Below are 18,689 nucleotides of genomic sequence, written 5' to 3'. Positions count from 1 at the left end.
TAGGTACTAACCCCTGCATACCGGGAACACCCAACAAGACCCGACGATTTGGAGACGCTCCGACCCAGTCGTGTAGACATCACGATTTGGCCCTTGTCAAAGTCTCTCAGATCCTTACGCTTGCCCATTTTTCCTGCTTCCAACACGTCGACTTCGAGAACTGACTGTTCACTTGCTGCCTAATAGATATACCACCCTCGAGATAATAATCGACGTTATTCACTTCACCTGTCAGTGCTTTTAATGTTCTGTCTGATCGGTGTATACACACCCTTCAATGTGCTTGTATTCTCTGGTTCTGTCGCTAACACCCCACTGCTCAATCAGCTCTGCATCCGCCCTCCTACGCCCCCTCGGCTGCTTTAATAAATGATTTCATTTATCATTATGGAAGCGAGGTTTGACTCTAATATGCTGATGCATGCCAGCATTTGTGGATTGCTTGTTAGAGCATTAAATAAAACACAGCAGCGGCTCGAACACCGCTTCTCTCTGAAAGCTCAGATCCCACTGTTTATCACAGAGCTCATTATGGACAGGAAGAAGACCTGCTGTCTCTCTCCTGTCATTTTCACGCTGGGATTTTCCACTGTCATTTAGCACGCTGTGCGTACGGCGCCTTGCATACGTATTCACTCTGCCCGTTGAATTTGAATTCCCACGTTCTGTATGTTACGTGTTTCTGTTTCGCGTTTCTAATGGAACCAGTCTACGACGTTCTCCAGAGCCCGCACGACCGCTTCCATCGGAGCATGGCGGAAACGCCGGCCTGAGCTGTTGCCCAAAGGCTGTAGAAGAAGGGCATTACTACTGGTACAACCGCTAGGTGCTCCAGACAGTACTCGATGCCATCTGTTAAGGGATTGCACACAGCAAACCCTGCCAGGAAGGCCATCATGTTTGTGAAGGTAATGGAAGAACATCAGGTGGTCTGCACACTACAGTTAGGTCCACCTATGGAGGCACAGTGACCACGCTCAGGCCAGATATGGTCGTGAGGTTGGTAACATCAAGGCAAGTAGTCATATGAATACATAAGCTGATTGATCGAATACTTGCGTATGCAGTCTAACTCATTTGACGGTACTTCCCGTTCATGCTGTCAGCAGCCATGTCACTTTGACGTCACCTGTCGGACTCGGGCTTGAGGAAACCAATTAGGTTGCACTCTGCGGTCAGAGTTACGACCTTTAGTCGGATGCGGCAATAGTGGTGTTCCTCTCAAGGCTCAGCATTACCCCCAACAAATAGCAGAGCACCTCCGAGAACATAACAACGCCTGTTTATTTCATTACTGAAGCATTGTAAATAACCATAAACTACCAAATTCATGGTATATACTGTAGAATACAGAACATACGGAATATGGATGCCATGTTTTCTGACTATTTAAGTCCTCCACATATCTCTACGCTATATTGGCAGTACTAGTAATTTATTTATTTATTTATTTTATGTGGCAGCACTGGAACGAGAGCACAGAATCTTGCTGTGACAGGATGTGGCATGCGCATGTGAGTCAGAACAAAGAACCGGAGGCCTCTCCATGCATTACGGGACGACAAAAAGCAGTGGTGCAACCGAAGATGTTCGGCTTTTTTGTTTCGGAGAGAGAGAAACACGTTCTCATAAACGTGTTCGCATCTATAGATGTAAAAACAGTAAAAGGACAACAAAAAAAACAACAACTTTATGATGCGTCACTGAGGGGGTGAAGCGATGACGTGTGAATGAGTTGAGACCGGGATGATGTACCCAATCCAGAGCATATTTAGACTTCTACGTGGAAGTGAGGCTTGGCTCAGAATAGCAGTGTAAATCGTTTAGCACTCAGTTTTGGACTCCGAGGAGACGGTGATTATTTACGTCCTCGAACAAAGGTGAAGTCTCGAGGGATTGCAGGGTGCAGCATGTATTTGAGAACGCGGTGGCTTAGTGGTGAGTACCTTTACGTCGCATCTCCGGGGTTGGGGGTTTGAATCCTGACTCTGCCCCCTGCTGTGGAGGTTTCCTCCAGGTACTGTGGTTTCCTCCCCCAGGCCAAAGACTGGGATGAAAGATACTGCGTATTGGATATTGGATAGGGGGAGTATTCTGGATTTCCAAAGATTACTAGACATGTCATTGTTGTGTAAAAACCGGAAACCTTTACAGGCTCGATCCGAACCTGATCTCGTGAATCTGTACACGTACTCCCTAATCTCAACCTAAGCTTTGCAGCTTTCCGTGCAGATCTGGTCTTGTTGACTTTTCTAGACGATTCTAATACGGTACCGTCTCTACGAGGTAGAAGATGCAGTGCACCCGGAAAGTATTCACAGCGCTTCACTTTCCCCACAGTTTCACAGATGTACATCTGTGGCGCGTCTCGCACGACGTTTTGTCGTTTTTGTTTCCTCCTCGTTTTGGATTCGTTCTATTCATTTTATTCCACTTCCCATTGTCATTTTTAAAAAAGCCTCGGGAGAATTGGAAAAAGGAAACAAAAAAAAAGTACAATACAATAACCTGGGTGCGTAAGTGTGCACACCCCTAAATGAACACTCGGTTGAAGCGCCTTTAGATTTCATGACAGCATCCAGTCTTTTTGGGTAAGAGTCGATGGGTTTGTCTTAACTTAGCAATGTTTAGCCGTTGGAACTCGGTCAGGTCGGCTGGGCGTCTCCTGTGCACAGCTCTCTTCAGGTCAGCACACAGATTTTTGATTTGATTTTCGATTGGACTCTAGTAAAATTGAACTTGCTTCGCTGAAGCCGTTCCTTTGTTGTTCTGGAGGTTCGCTTCGGGTCATCGTAACCCTGAAAGGTGAAATTCCTCCTCGTCTGAGGCGTTTTAGCAGAAGACCTAAGGTTTTTCGGCAAAATCGGCTGGAGCTATTCGTTATTCCCTCCACCCTGATTAAAGCCCCAGTTCCGGCTGAAGGAAAACAGCCTCCACCATGAAAACTGACGCCGCCACCACCATGCTTCATCGTGGGGATGGTGTTACTGTCATGATGTGGTATGTTTTTTTGTTTTTGCATGCCAAACATATATTATGGCAAAAAAAAGTTTTCATCAGACCAGGTTTTGGGAGATTGGATGTTTTGGGTTTTTTTTGGTTAAAAAAGGCTGCCACCCTACCCCGTGTCCCAGAGATATGAAGAATTCGAGAGATTGTTCTCACATGTAGGGAGCAACCAGTACTTGGCGGAAATTGCTGCAATTCTTTCAACGTTCCCGTAGGCCTCTATGCAGCCTCCCTGACCAGTTTTCTCCCGGTCTTCTCGTCGATTTCAGAGGGACGTCCTGTTCTTCAGTAGTCTTGCTATTTTCTCCGCTGTATTTATTCTCTTTACAGCGTTCCACGGTACAGTATGTGAGATCCCGTACGCTGTTTGCTTCGCACGCTTTTTACAGTCCGATGTTACCAAGAAGGCGTCCAGAAAATCCTACAGGAACAGCCGCACTTTATTTGGGCGTTAATCAGTCACTCTAACTGACGGCAGGTGTACAGTAATTAATCAGATTTTAACATGAGTCCGAATGTGATTGGTTGATTCTCAACAATTCTCGATTATAAAAGGGTGTACATACTTACGCACGCAGGTTATTGTAAACTTTTTAACCCCCCCCCCCCTAAAACGATTATTATAGTTTTTCACTTTAACAGGATTCGTACAATACAGGTCGAATCGTGATCTTTCACCTCAGCAGTGTAAGTATACGATAGAACTCATAATAAGGCAGAATCCATATTTTTTTTATTAGACAGAGAAAAGGAGGAGAGAAGAAGAAGAAAAAAAAAAAAAACGCCAAAAATAATCTCTTTCATACATTGTATTTCCTTCATTTACAGCATACAAATATATGAATTCCCCAACCCCCCACCCCCCAAAAAAAAAGAGGCAGACAGAGAGGCAGCGTGAAGCAAAGCGGGACTAATCTCTGATCTGAGATCTGTCGCAACAAAGACGGTGATGGAGGCCGGAATAGTTTGCAGGTTGAGTGTTCCTCTGACTGACGCACACGTGTGGACAGGCATCGAGGGCGGGCGCGGTTTGGCGAAGAACTAAAAGTATCAGGCGTTGTAGATCCGTTATGGGAAGCTGAGCCTACGAAGAGCTCAGACTAACACGGGACAGGTGCGGCTAGTGTCGCTGTGAATGAAAGCCTTGGGTTCCTATGGGAACCTTTTTTTTTTTCTCCTTTTTTCGGACCAACCGTACGTGCGTTCCTATCTAATGGGTTAAACACAAGCTGTTCGAAAGCACAGAACCAGCGACAGGAACACAGCACCCCTCACACTATTTATATAAAGAGCATTTTGAAAGATAAAAACTGCTAATATATATATTATATATCTAGAAAATCTGGCAGAAGGCTGGAATGTTTCAATCCTCGTCTTGTCCTGGAGAGAGTGGAGATCCGTGACATCCCGAAGGATCGGTTCACTTTTGAGCGAGAAAACATCTCGAATTCGATTACAACAAACCAAATGAGATTATTCAGCCTGTTTCTAAACATTATTCCTCATTTCAAGCTTGGTGTTCTTAGTGTCCTTATTCTACCGGCGGATGATTTTGCTTCTTTCTAGAAATAAAGGCGTACTGAACTCAACCCTGTTTGACCTTCAGATGACTGAAATATATGTCTAGAAATAGATTTAATAATCTTAGATTTGGTTTATCGTAACATTACGATAGGAAATATTACGTCAGTGTGACTATATTCGATATGCTATCGATATTTTCACTCGCGAAGATGTATTGGTCTAGCTGTGCTACAAAACTATTCGAAATGATTTATTTATTTATTTAGTTCGTTAAATTGAGCTTAGGCTCGTGACCAGGTGGTGCACAGCTGATAGTTTTTGTTGTGTGGTGTCATATTTAGTGACACGTTGGGAAGGCAAGTATAACTCGTACACATACCGGTATGTATACGCCTAGTTTTCATCGACTGCACCAGCCGTGCCGTGCCATCCTAACGTTCCTCGGGTTGATCTCTCGACTCTGGACGTAAACTCTTAGATCTCATTAACTGCACCACAGATTGAGCACAGCGAGACATTGATTTCGCAGTAACCGACAACACAGAAACCAACACGAAGAAAAAACAAAACAAAAAAAGGTCGCCAGAGAAGGAGGAGAGCAACGGATGCAGTCCAAATTCCCTCTCGCATTTACTGGGGGCGTGATCGAAGGCGAGGTCGAAGGTCACAGGTTTTTGTTGCTGTCACGGTGGTGGCACTGGGTACGGGTTGGCGTCTTCAGGAAGGGCAGTTCCGCGCCGTCGCTGTGCAGGCGGAGCACTCTGCTGTTCAGGTCAACGCAGCACTGTGGGTACAGAAGAGCAGCGCTTTCATTCACGCGCTTCCCAATAACATCCAGCACGGTTTGTATTTCATCGCAGCGTTAGCGCTGTACTAAAACCTTTGGTGTTTAAAGGTGACGTACTATAGTTAAGAACTATCGTTCTTACTAACATAAAATAACATAAAAACGATAAAAAACTAATACTGGTTTAAGGCTCTGGCCTCAGCACAAAGTGTATTACACCCCTTTACTCCGCCCCCATCTCAGCCTGAAATCAGCAAGCACCCAGCGCAGCCGGATAATCCCTATGAGCAAACGATATCTCACACCCTGCTTAAAAATCCCTCGAAAACAAGAGTACGAGCAGAATAAACACTGACAGCGCTTTTCTAAGATGGAGTCGTTTATTATTAGCGAAGCTGCATGCAGAGTTCATCATAAGTGACATTTTGCATGGTTTTTAAAACTGTAACTCCAGTGTATTTCCAGCGGCTGAATGTCCGATTGTCTTTTAGCTAGCTGTTTGTTTAGCTAGCCGTCTTTTAGCTAGCAACGCTATTACAATTCTCAGTGTTTAGACCTCGTACGAGCTTATTACAGAGGAAAAAAAGAGTGAACGTCCTCAGAAATCATTACGAGCCTGCTTCTAGAGCTGGAACCGAATATCCGGGTGCACCCGAACGCGACGTCATGACAGGCCTTGCTAATCGAGAACTCTGTGCTAGTCGGACCACAGCGGGATCTGGGGCGGGGCTTCGTCGTGTATGTGAGTGGAAACGAAATAAATAGGAGTTATTTCAAAAATATATATTATATTCAAATCCACCCATTTAACCACGAGTCACCTAATTTATTATTATCTTACTTATTCGAATCATTTCTTTATTTATTATATTTACTTACCGCACCGTCAAGTGATTAACACAGGGTCATATTTGCGTACGTTCTTTAGGGCGTCTTCACGCATGCGTGAAACGGTCTCCTCGGAGATGAGTGACGGTTTTTATACTAACGTGTCTTCTTTTCTGCACTTTTTTTTTTTTTTTTTTTTTTAAATATCTATTTTTGGAGCTAATTCGAGCACTTGGCAACCAAGTTGGAAAATGAAAAGAAATTCCCAACGGGATCGTTCCGGCACAGACGCATAATCAGAGAAAAATTGTATGATGTCCCTCCGGCTCTATTACCATCAGTACCGCTTTGACTGTGTAGTGGATTTCAGCTTTAAGTCCTCGATTAAATCCCGTGCAGCGCCGAGAGAGCTCTCCATCCAGAGAAACGCTTTTCTGTTTGCTTTCCCAAAAATCAGGAATCGGGATCTGAACCGAACGCAGAACGCCTTATCTTAGTTTTTTCCTATTACCTCAGACTAAAGACACAAAAGAAATCAGACAGTAAAGCCGTGCTGGTGCTGTTGTCTATGATCAGATCCCAGTTTCGTGGGATTAAAGCTGATGAAGTAATTCGCTACGGACGTCTGGTTTCCATTCAGCAACAGCGGTGCAGTGCAGATGCTATCTGTTAATCGTTCCCTGCTCTAAAACGCCGACGTCTAATCACGTCTTACTGCTCATAGGGAAACGATTGAACACTAGCAAAGCAAACAATGTCTTACTTTGAGCTCCAGCAGAGTCTGTAGGCCCAGGCATAGCTCAAACGCCTCGTCGTCTGTGAACACAGCATGGAAAAGTCTGAGAAACACACAGATTTATGCACATCCTCTGCTGGTGTTCCAAGATGAGTTCACGAGCTTGAACTCAGGGACTAATACATTATACGGCCGAAAGTATGTAGACACCTGACCATCACACCCGTATGTGCTTCTTCTCACGTCTTTCTCCGTCCCTCAAAGTTTGAAGCACACAACTGTATAACCGTCTTTCCTTTCACTGGAACCTGTTCTAGCGTGTCAGTGTTCCTGTGCACAAAGCGAGCTCCATGGAGACACGGTGTGTTTCGGAGTGCACTTTCGGGACACTTCAGAGCCCCGTCATCGACCCCGTCGAGCTCCTTCGGCATGAATCGGAACCGGAGCCTCCTCAACCCGACGTCGGTGCCCGATGATCTCGCTAACGCTCTTGTAGCGGAACGGACACGGATCTCCACAGCCATCATAGAAGAGTGCAGCGCATTACAACAGCACAAATGGGGCGCAAATCTGGAATGGGATGTTCAACAAGCACATAGAGGTGCGATGTGATGGTTAGGGGTGCACATACTTTTGGTCATATAGTGTAGCTCATGCCGTCTTGTGCTCTTTTGTCTCGGCAGTCTCTTTCCCAATCAACAGCCTACTAATAATAATAATAATAATAATAATAATAATAATAATCAGAAGAAGAAGAATGACAACGTTACCTATGACCTGAGCCGTACACTGCACTCTTTCACTACCGATCTGGATCTGCAGGGACGTCACTGCGTTATGCATGGATTCACTGAGTGGCTTAATCTTGGGATTGATTTTCAGTCTACAACACACACACACACACACACACACACACACACACACACACACATTAGTATTAGGCTTTTTTGCTACAGTATTACTCACTTGAATGGAAGTGTCCTCTCCCAAGTTTTAATACGTGTGTAATTGTGTGAATATTTCTGACTCACCCCAGCCTTCTGCAGCATGTACTGGAGATATGGTTGTACTGACAGCCTGTGTTAACGGATACCTTCACCTCGGCATCACCACACTGCAACACACACACACACACACACACACAGGTTAAAGTTTTTTCCACTCGTACTGCGACGACAGCTACTTCCCTTTCAGACAGAACCTGGACATTTCTGGACATATCATTTGGAAATAATGTGGAATTAGTGGAACATGAATAGTCACGAGTGAATAAGTGAATAACGTTGATTATCTCGTTACAGCGCCACCTGTCGGGGGTGGGGGGGTATATTTATTAGGCAGGAAGTGAACGGTCAGTGTTGGAAACAGGAAAATTTTATCACATCGATATGAACACTTCTTTAAATGTCTCACATTTCTTAAATCGAGCAACTTTATTAAACAGCGGCACAGCCAAACCGGGCAAGCGCTTGGCAATAATGGACCATTAATTTCAATCTTAAATCACCTTGAAAGAGAAGTCTGTTCTTTTAGTTGTGGATTACCCGTTTATCTTCTTATTAACATGGTTGCCGTCATGGAAAGTGCTCTCGTGTGTCATTCCGGCAAGTTTGTTCTTACCACATGACCTAATGTTCCAGCAGAGCCAAACAATTCGACACCCACCTTTGTGCTCTCTTTATGATGATTCAGTAGTTTTTGCTGTTTGTCTGTTGGGACAATACGTCAGAACGGATTAGACGCCGGTGGAATCGGCGTGATCAGCAGACTATAATTTAACCACCCAGTCGAGCAGTTATTTCCTCGACGCATCATGTCGCGTCAGCAGTATTGTCTGAATTCTGTTGAAATGTGGACGCGGGGCGTTTTTAGAGGATTATTCTTCACTGATGTGGGAGGAAGAAACAGCGGGGACATTCGACAGGATCTCAGATGAACTTGGGACATATGGCTGCTACGCTTGAGTCCTAACGCATGAACCGTCAGAAACTAAGGTGTGACTAGGGCGCAGGTTGTGCAGAGCTCCACCGCTTATATTCACCATTAATATCCTTATAAAGTCCTTATTCGCAACTCCACACCTCTTAAATTCCGTTAAAATAATAATGACTTCTTTGGCGTGACCCAGCAGTTAAAAAGAATGTTACTATTTGACAGATATAAGCGATTTCTCCTTGATTTGCTCATATTTCTAGATGTTCTGCGCAAACAAAGAGCCGCACACTCACTACTGTTCCACTTAGCGTCTTAGTTTAGGTTAGTTATTAACGCACCTAGTGGTCAGAAATGGGAATTGCACCAAGCACTAATAGAGCTCCATTGGGGCAGGATTTTCTCTGCCCCTCACTCACTGTTTCAGCAAAGGAAGAGAAGTGGATAAAGTTAACGATCGGGTTTTTAAAAAAAAAACACCTACCTCTAAGATTAAATAAGATAAATAAATAAGTACATCTGAATAAATAATACATTTCCACAAATAAATTTCCATTTCTCTTGTAAGATATATCGCAAAAATTGGAGCGGGAAAGCGGGATTATTTTTTTCATTAATCCTTTCTATGACATGCAGTACTTTGGCCTTGGTGAATATGAATAATACATAAACACAGATTAAATGAGCATATCTAAAATGACAGCAGGTTTAGAGTTAAATTTTTTTTTTTTTAAAGAAAACCACTGAGGGTCTTTTAAGATGTTGTTCTAGCTATCTTTATGACGTCTGAAAGCGACGTTGCGCCCTACAGTGCGTTTCCTGTAGCGTAAAAAGCGAGTGGTCGATGTTCCTACACCACTGCTGACATACCTCAAGTTTCCTACCACATTAAAGCAGTTTCCACCACTTCGGCGAAACGTTGTTCCAGATCTATAGAGCTAACTAGTATGTACTTAAGTATTGTTCCAACCTCGCAGGTTTCCACACCATGACGCCGTCGTTTGCGCTCTGTTTGTTTTTATTCCCCCACCTTGTCGAGGTTTTCAGCTCGTACCACTCTACTTCAGCCATTTCATCATCAGCAGGGATTGTAATTTCTGTTGTTTACTGTATTGCTGCAACAACAACAAAAAAAACAACGATTTCCCTCAGGGATCAATAAAGTACTCTCTCTCTCTCTCTCTCGCTCTCTCCATCATGTATCCTTTAAAGTGTGGTTAAAATGCATCTCCGCTGGTTTGAACGGAAGAGATAAAACATGCCGTGAAATAAGTGATTTCGAGCTACACTCTTTATGGAAGCAGAGACAAATTAATGTGTGTGTGTGTGTGTGATCTCACTGGCCTCGAACACATCAGGGAGCCGTTGAAAAGAAGAAGAAGAAGAAGAAGAAGAAGAAGCATTACCATGGCGCGTGAATCGCTCTGTTAAAAGCACTGCCAACACCTCGTGACCAGAGCTCCATTTAAATGTAAATGAATTCCCTTTCCTCTCAGTGCTCCTACAGTAAAGCAAAACCTCGACACGAGCAGCCGTAGCATGTTCAGCCAACTGCATGCGGATGTTACGATGAGAGAATCTCGGACCTGGAGGTCATGTGACAGTGCTGTGATTTTATTGTCACGGCCCGTCGGCGTGGTTCTGGATGCCGGGGTCAGCTCTCGTTTGGTCGGGTAGAGGCTGAGGAAACGAGCAGCTCTGCGCTCGCTCGTAGCCCTCGAGCTTAGTCGGATTTAATTGGGCCTCTATTTTTATCACAGCGTCCATACTGAAGCACTGAGGTGGCGGTGGGGGTGGGGGTTTTGGGGGGCTTCGGGGGTCGCTTTTGTCTACTTCTTATTAAGTGGAGTTCTCGGATGAGGGGAATAAAGTTTTCCTTTTCAAACCTTGCCAGACGTTTTAGGTTATTTATTCTTTATCCAACCAGTATACATTTTGAATAAAAGTTGTTGTTTTTGTTCTGTTTAAAAAGAGAGAGCTCTGGATCAAGCCTCTTTAATGACAGCATTGATGAATTGATTATTTCTTGTCAGACACGTAGGGGTTGAGACCGACTGTTTTCGTGCTCTAGCGCGTTGCACTCAGGCTCCATTAGCTTTGTTGCTGACACACTTGAAGTATGAAGAGGAGATTACATATTTTTATGAGTCATAAATGGAAATTTGTGAGTCATTAGAAACAGGGGCTCGAGCGAGGTTGTGTCGGTATGAGTGTGTTCTCCGTCTGCAAGTAAACAGGAAACAGTCTGCTTCATACCTTGCACTGCACCTGCAGAGTCGAGAGGGTGGACACTCCCTCGCTCTCCTCTGGTCCTCCTTCTTCTCCACTGTCCCTCGTGGCCTTTCCAACGGCATCCCTGTTATCATCCTCCTCGTCCTCCTCGTCAGATCTCAGACTTCTCTCGCTCTCCTCCGGTGACTCTTGCTCCTCAGTGGAGTCATCTACGGTGCTTTCGCTCCTCTCCTCTGCCTCAGCACCTTCCTTGCTGTCGGCGAGCGGCGAGCGGACGCGGGACGGGGTGTCCCGTGCTTCCCCGCACAGCCGAGAGATATTACCCTCTAGGAGGCGCCGCTGCACAATGCTGTGAGGTTGCTGTAAAAGGGAAAGACAGGAAGAGGAAGTGATGTCAAGGAGCTTGTTATAGTTGAGCCACATGGTGCACATTTTGTCGCTATGTAAACGTGTGCTTCAAACTTTGTGGTAACCGTTTGGGGAAGAACCACATGACTGTGTGATGGTCAGGTGGTCACACACATTTGGACATGTAGTGTATATGTATCTATATACTATAGTTTATTGTTTCGATTACACCAGGCATGTGGTGAGTGTGGTGCTGGCCTGCTTTGCGGGAGCAACTTGGGGTTCGGGACACTTCGGCACGTGGAGTCATGTGGCCAACCCGCTCTACCAACTGAGCCACGGCGGCCCGTTTGCTATTTATATCGGTACGGCGATGTGCTGAGAGACTTTTAGAACAGTTCACAGCAGAACGAGTCATGGATTTGCTACAGAACTGTCAAGAGCTGCAAGAGTGTTGGACAGTGTGGGCACGTTCACAGTGCATCACCGCATCAACCACGCCCTTATCGACCTTCCCGCCTCAGACATCCCTTTGTCCGTTTGCTATTTTTGACGTTTCCAATTAATTCACATCGCGATTACCACAATCACCATCCAGAAGCATAACATAAAGAAACAGCAGAACAGTGTTGATATATGAGTCAGTGAGGGTTAGGCAGGACAATGATCCAAAACATACATCAAAATCAACACAGAAATGGTTTACTGACCACAAAATCAAGGTCCTGCCATGACCGTCCCAGTCCCCTGACCTGAACCCCATAGAAAACCTGTGGGGTGAACTGAAGAGGAGAGTCCACCAGCATGGACCTCCAAATGTGAAGGATCTGGAGAGGTTCTGTATGGAGGAACGCTCTCCGATCCCTCGCCATGTGTTCTCCAACCTCATCAGGCGTTATAGGAGAAGACTCAGAGCTGTCATCTTGGCAAAGCGAGCTAGCACAAAGTACTGACTAAAAGGGTGCCAATAATTGTTATTGCACACCTATATTTAACAACGCTTTTTATTTATTTATTTATTTATATAGAAACCTGTGTTGTGTTTGCAATTGTTTGATGTCCATCACAGCAGAGTATTTTTGTGAAATCTTTGGAACAAAAGATCAAAAGGTTAAACAATGAAGACAAATTTTCACAGCCTTCTTTGCTCGGATTTATGAAGGGTGCCAATAGGATTACAAACAGGCGCGCTGTGCAAGGGCTGCACTTTAAAATGGCCGATCTAACCACTGTACAGTTTCTCATAAAGGATGTGGAATATAACCGTTTGGTCGGCAGTGACAGGTGCAGGCCAAGACGAGTCTGCTCTAAATCAAGCTCTGCTCTATCTGTTTCCTAAACGCACCAGCACCACACTCGCCATGTGGCCCGGTGTAACTGAATCAACAAAGACGGTATTGTTTGTATATACAGGGCATGTGGCTCAGGGTTCTCCGCTTTTCACCTCCCAAAAACATGCAAGTAGGCGAATCCGCCACGTCTAAACTGTACCCAAGTGCGAATGTGTGTGTCGCACCCACCACGACCCTGTCCATTATAAAGCACTGACGACTGTAGTGTGATGTATTTAGTTCATTCTATGATTAGGTAAAAGAAAATATCAGACATGGATATTTAGTTTTCGCCCCTGTAAGGGTTGAGGGATGAGTCCAATAATAAAACCTGTCACACCATATAGCGCTAGTCTGCCTAAGACCGCCTGTGTCACACCAAACCACATGAGACACGTTCCAAATACGGGAAGTCAGAGAGAAACACATTACAGAAATCTAATTTGCCCTCTGTTGTAATAAAACGACCTTCAAAAGCATCACGACATGCGGCCTCGTGCAGAGACTCCGAGACATTAACCACAATATTCCCGTGTTCTGTGATATAGAGATCATCCGTCAGCAGTTTGGCGCTTATTTTAATCTGTAGCTGTCTACCACAGTGTATAACAGTTTCGATTAAATAGCGTTATAGTGCGGATGTTCAGCTTTAATTGAAGGTGTTTACGTCACCCTCGGGGTTGTGTACGTGGTCCAACACTTTTCAAGGGACCAGAAATGATTGGATAATTGGCTGCTCGATGTTGTTCCACGGCCAGGTGTGTGTTATTCCCTCAGTTTTGTCCACTTTGCATTTGGAATCTGTTGCTGTTAACTCTCGACATGAAGGCCAAAGAGCCGTCACTGCCAGTGAAGCAAGCCATCGTGGGGCTGAAAGATCAAAACAAACCCGTCGGAGAGAGAGAAAGAGAGAGAACGAGAGAGCAGAAACATTACAAAAACAACCGTGGTGTGTGCAAGAAGGAAAACCCCTTCAAAACAAAAAAAAGTCGGCCAGATGAAGAACACCTTCCAGGAGGTAGGTGTATCTGGGTCAACAATCAACAATCAAGACTTCACCAGAGTAAATACAGAGGGTTTACTGCTAGTTTCATCCGTCCGTCCGTCCGTCCGTCCATCCATCCATCCATTACTACTAGTTTGCCAAAAAAAAACAACATTTCATCCTCTGGACAGATGAGACAAAGAACATCATGCAGCAGAACAATGGGAAGAGAAGAGTGTGGAGAAGGGGAGGAGCTTCTCATGATCGGAAGCATATTGCGTGGGCGTGTCCTGCCAGTGAAACTGATTCTCTTGTATTTATTGATGTGAGTGCTGAAGAGTACAGAGTTCTATTATCCGCTCACATTCAGCCAAACGCTTCAAAACCGGCTCAAAGTGTGATTCGCAGTGTTGGACTGACGTGCGAATAACTCATAACCGATGTTAAGCTAATAAACAGCCGAAATGCGCAAAAAGTGGATGGAAACTTGGCTAGTGACTGACGGAACGAGGCCACAAGTTCAACTCGAGGTTAACCACTTCAGCGGCTCTAGCGTTACATCTCTGTACGCGTCCTCGTGTATGAACCGAGGAGATACCGCGCTGACATATTTGTTTATAATGTGGAAGGTTCGACATTTCCGAAGGAGTAAAAATAATCCTGAAGATACGAACCCATTTCTGAACCCATTTGTAAAAACGAAACCGTCCTTTGGGTTCAAAAACAACCCGCTCGCCGGGTTAAAATTAACAACCCGATTTGCCGGGTTAGTTTAGGCCAAAATGTGATCCGTCCTATATTTACCCAGCGGTTTGGTTAAAAATATCCCCGTTTGGGTTGTTTCTAACCCAGTGGGGTTTTTTTTTTAGAGTAAACTACAATTATTAAACCTATATATATATATATATATATAGAGAGAGAGAGAGAGAGAGAGAGAGAGAGAGAGACATCTACGAAGCTTTAAATAGTCAAAATGACCTTCTGTTGGTAAATACTTCCTAACTTTAAGTATTTATTTCTAGACAGAAGCAGAATCAGCCGCCTTTGTTCAGCCGGTTTGTGTCGAACCGATTAGGAAACAGAAATACTTTTCTGGGGGGGGGGGGGGGGGGTTTAGTGTAGAAAAAAAAAATAGGTTTAATAATCTAATATTTGGTTCATGTTATTAGTAGAAACGCTGGATGATTTTCACGTGACGTTTTTGCAGTAGACGTGTAAAAACAGCTCTTAGGACTGCACTCTCGGGGTCGTGACGCTCAGTGCGAAGATGTATTTATTGTATTTTATTTTATTTTTTATTACAGGTTTGTGCTCAGATTAATTAAGGCCCTTGGAAACGCTGTGTAAAATGTCTCGTTCCTGGTGAAACAGGAACAGGAAACGTGCTGACGACGGAGACAGAGGGACAGCGAGTGGCAACGCTGATGTCAGGAAAAGTCGCCTCTGTCCTCTGTCCTCCAACACTCGTGCAGATGAACTCCTGAGGCCTGAGGGAGGAAACGCAGGCGCGCAGTGCACGTGATAAAAGTCCATGTGGTATAATAAGAAAGACTGGAACTCGAGCAACGCTTACAGATTCGCTAGCGCTCATACAAACGCTTCTTTCGTTATTCGCTGTTTCTGTAACTTCACACTGACCTTAGTACTGCCTCTGATTTGTAGGACTGCAGAAGCTAATATTAACTAAAACGTGTGTGTGTGTGTGTGTGTGTGTGTGTTCTAACTGACTAAGGACACTCTCTCTCTCTCTCTCTCTCTCTCTCTCTGTGAATCTGCAGACTAAAAGCTAATTACAAGACTCATCCCGAGCCATGTGACCCTGCTAATGCCTTCTCTCCCCTCCTGATCTCCCCAGCACAGTGCCAGACTTCCTGTGACACACAGCGTGTTAAACCAGCTGCTCTCTCTCTCTCTCTCTCTCTCTCTCTCTCTCTCTCTCGCTGTTATGTCTTCATCCCTCTTTATTTTGTTGCTCCTTCTACATTTCACTCCTCCCCTCTGCTGTCAGTTAGACGACACACGAGTTAGCGATTGTTATATTCGAACATTTTAGTATTTCGGAATGCGCGTATTTGGAAGCACGTCCCTTCCCTCTTTTTCTTTTCTGTTGTTGTTGTTTTTTTTTGAGGTGATTGTTAATACTGGAACAGAGGAATTTGGTTTCGAAAATTTGCCGAAGGCTTTCGACTACCAGACGCACGTGTGATTCGTGATGTATTATACATTCGTGATATTCTCACATGTTCTAACTCCCCTCCCCCACCTCTCCCCCACCCCCCCACCCCAGGAACACTGCGCATGGATGGAGAGACTGAAAGCCGTGTAGAGATGTAAAGTTTGAGAGTGCGCGAGTCGAGTGCCTCGGGGACAGACAGCAGAACAACAGATCTGCCCGTTACATAACGGTGGAACCGCTTCACGTGACTCGCTGTGTTCATGGAAGCAAGAACGCTGCGCATGTGAAGCCTGTGGGCATAGAACACATCAGCACTCACACTGTACTGTACCTGCTTCCTGAGCAATCTACATCAGCATTTATCCTTTGTGTGTGTGTGTGTGTGTGTGTGTGTGTGAGAGTGATGTATGAGTCTGGAAGTAAGTGGTTATGACAAACAGCATGGTTTTGTTCTTAAATAATCCTAAAAGCTACAATCTGACGCTGTAATTATTATTATTATTATTATTATTATTATTATTATTATTGTATCTGTTAGTTTTCTTCTTCTTCTGCTCTCGAGTGTGTGGCAGCCCATCGAACCGCTTCAGGAAAGTTATGAACTCTGGCACACAGGTAAAGGACAGTCTCAACATTAACCATAGCGAGATTGGCGTCTCTATCTCAAACCCTCTAGCGCCACCAACTGCTCAAATTTGGACTTAGGTTCACTCGTATTCTTGAATAAGGTGCGAATAACGAATTCGAAGGTGAGCACGCCAAAATGGACATGAGGCTATATCTCCGTAATGCTTTAGCATATTTAGACCAGACTGTGTATGTGGTCATCATGACTTGAGGGATTGTGCACAGTTTCTGCACAGCACCACCTAGTGGCCGGGAGATATGAAGAATGGTTATTTTTGCTTATAACTTCCGGATCGTTTCAGCAAAAATCACAAGATTGGTCTCTTTAGATTCGGTGCGGCATCCCGAGTCGAACGCTGTCCAATTGTCCCCGTTCAATTTTCTAAAAAAAAAAAAAACAACAAAAAAAAAACAACTACTTTTTCAAGCTCCCACTAAACCGTTCATGCGATTTTCACCAGAATCGAATCGGATCATCTTCAGACCATACCGAAAATAATGTTACGGAACTCAAGTTAATCGGGTCAAACCATTCTCGAACGACGCACAAATGAATCTGACGGCGAGCGTGCCAAAATGGACATGATGCTATATCTCCATAATGCTTTAGCATATTCAGAGCAAACTTAGTATATGTCCTGGTCATCATGACAAAAGGATTCCTGGACAGTTTCGGAACAGCGAACCACCTAGTGTTCACGAGATATGACAAACAGCACATTTTTGCTTATAAATTCTGAACGGCTTGCCATAAAATCATACTGGCTTATCTCCTTGTGGAGTGCTTGGCCCCGTAATTGCTGCTTGTTATTAAACTGACTCAAATGGCATGGTAATATGTGTATATAACTACAGAGATGGTGGTGGTGGTGGTAGTGTGTGTGTGTGTGTGTGTGTGTGTGTGTGTGTGTGTGTGTGTGTGTGTGTGATACACCCCGTTTGAATCAGAAAGAATCAGCAGCCAGCTTACTTACTAAAAGAGGGAAAGCTTGAGCTCTTCCCTGCTGTGCTGATATAAATACACACTGCAATTTCACACTCAAACACACACACACACTCACACACACACACACACCATGCCCTGACAGCTCATGCTGCTAGACACAAACATGCACGTGTTATGGAGGTTTCTTGGAATGTGTTTCTGGGCGTTTGCCATCCAATCAAAACTGGGTTAGGGTCGGGGTTAGGGCTAACCCCGACCCTAACCCTTTACTACTGATGCTGTGTGTGTGTAAAACTGTGATCTATAGTCTATAGTATAATCTACTGTGGTAGAACAGAAACATCTCTACCTCTACACGTGACTTAACATTTCCTTAGCGCACGTACTGTACGTGAGCCACGTGAGGCGTGATATCTCTCAGTCAGACTCAAAAATGAGATTTTTGTGCTCCTGGTTCTGTAATTGCTCGGCGCAGACCTCCTGCCGTGGCCCCATGGTGTGAGATTGCTGTGAAGTTCGATTTAAAAGTCACACGACGGACAGTGAAAGGACAGCACTCACCAAGTCTTTGGATGTCCCCAGCCTCTTGAGACCGTCCAGAGGCAGGAGGTCAGCCGAGTCCTTGTGTGTGAACTGGGTGGCCTGCTTCAGTCTCCTCTGCTGGTGCATGATGGCTTTATCCCTCAGCTCTACCTCACGCTTCTTGGACTCGCTCATGGTTCGTCTTGACCCGACAGTTCTCCAAAACCTCCGACTCGAGCTCTACGTCAAGCGCCTCTCTGGTACACAAGAGCTTGCTTCAGTCAGCAATGGCGTGACCCTGAAGCTTAGCAAGGTTTGCAGACACTCTCATTCAGACAAAACACTAAACACAGATACTGTGTGGAGAACTGACGCTATTTTCCCTCACATACACAAAAGAAAAAGGACATTTTGTGAACGTTCCAAAAAAAAACCCCCCAACTGCTCCTGATGATGTAGATCCACCCTCGTCGACGCTGCGAGTTTGTGCTGCACGTTGCCTGCTGGTCAGCTGTGTATCGGAGTTGTGTGGTGTTCAGACTGAGCATCAATTCTCTCTTCTCTCTCTCTCTCTCTGTGAAGCTCAGTGTCCTTGTAGTGCCGCAGAGCTGTGCATCGTCCTCCCTCCCTCCTTCTCTCTCTCTCTCTCCCTCCCTCTCTCACTCACTCTCTCATGCTGTCTACCTCCCCCAGCCTCTCACTCTCT

At 44.9% G+C, this 18,689-nt stretch overlaps 1 protein-coding gene across 1 annotated transcript in view; it reads right to left on the bottom strand.

The window, feature by feature from the left end:
• Window positions 1–3,638: 3,638 nt before the first annotated feature.
• Window positions 3,639–18,689, bottom strand: part of nrip2 (nuclear receptor interacting protein 2) — a 15,276-nt gene continuing 225 nt past the window's right edge. Inside the window, exons 1-6 of the mRNA XM_053642073.1 lie at window positions 18,023–18,689; window positions 11,073–11,408; window positions 7,916–7,998; window positions 7,655–7,767; window positions 6,912–6,964; window positions 3,639–5,317 (exon numbers count right to left, since the gene is read on the bottom strand). The exon at window positions 18,023–18,689 is cut by the window's right edge and continues 225 nt beyond it. Of these exons, the coding sequence (XP_053498048.1) occupies window positions 5,198–5,317; window positions 6,912–6,964; window positions 7,655–7,767; window positions 7,916–7,998; window positions 11,073–11,408; window positions 18,023–18,178 (861 nt within the window). The 5' untranslated portion in view covers window positions 18,179–18,689 and the 3' untranslated portion in view covers window positions 3,639–5,197. The remainder of the gene's footprint in view (window positions 5,318–6,911; window positions 6,965–7,654; window positions 7,768–7,915; window positions 7,999–11,072; window positions 11,409–18,022) is intronic.

Source organism: Ictalurus furcatus, chromosome 14 (assembly GCF_023375685.1).
Source record: "Ictalurus furcatus strain D&B chromosome 14, Billie_1.0, whole genome shotgun sequence".
NCBI classification, from domain to species: Eukaryota; Metazoa; Chordata; class Actinopteri; order Siluriformes; family Ictaluridae; genus Ictalurus; species Ictalurus furcatus.
The sequence above is the reverse complement of the archived record's forward strand: the minus strand, read 5'-3'. Positions and strand labels throughout refer to the sequence as shown.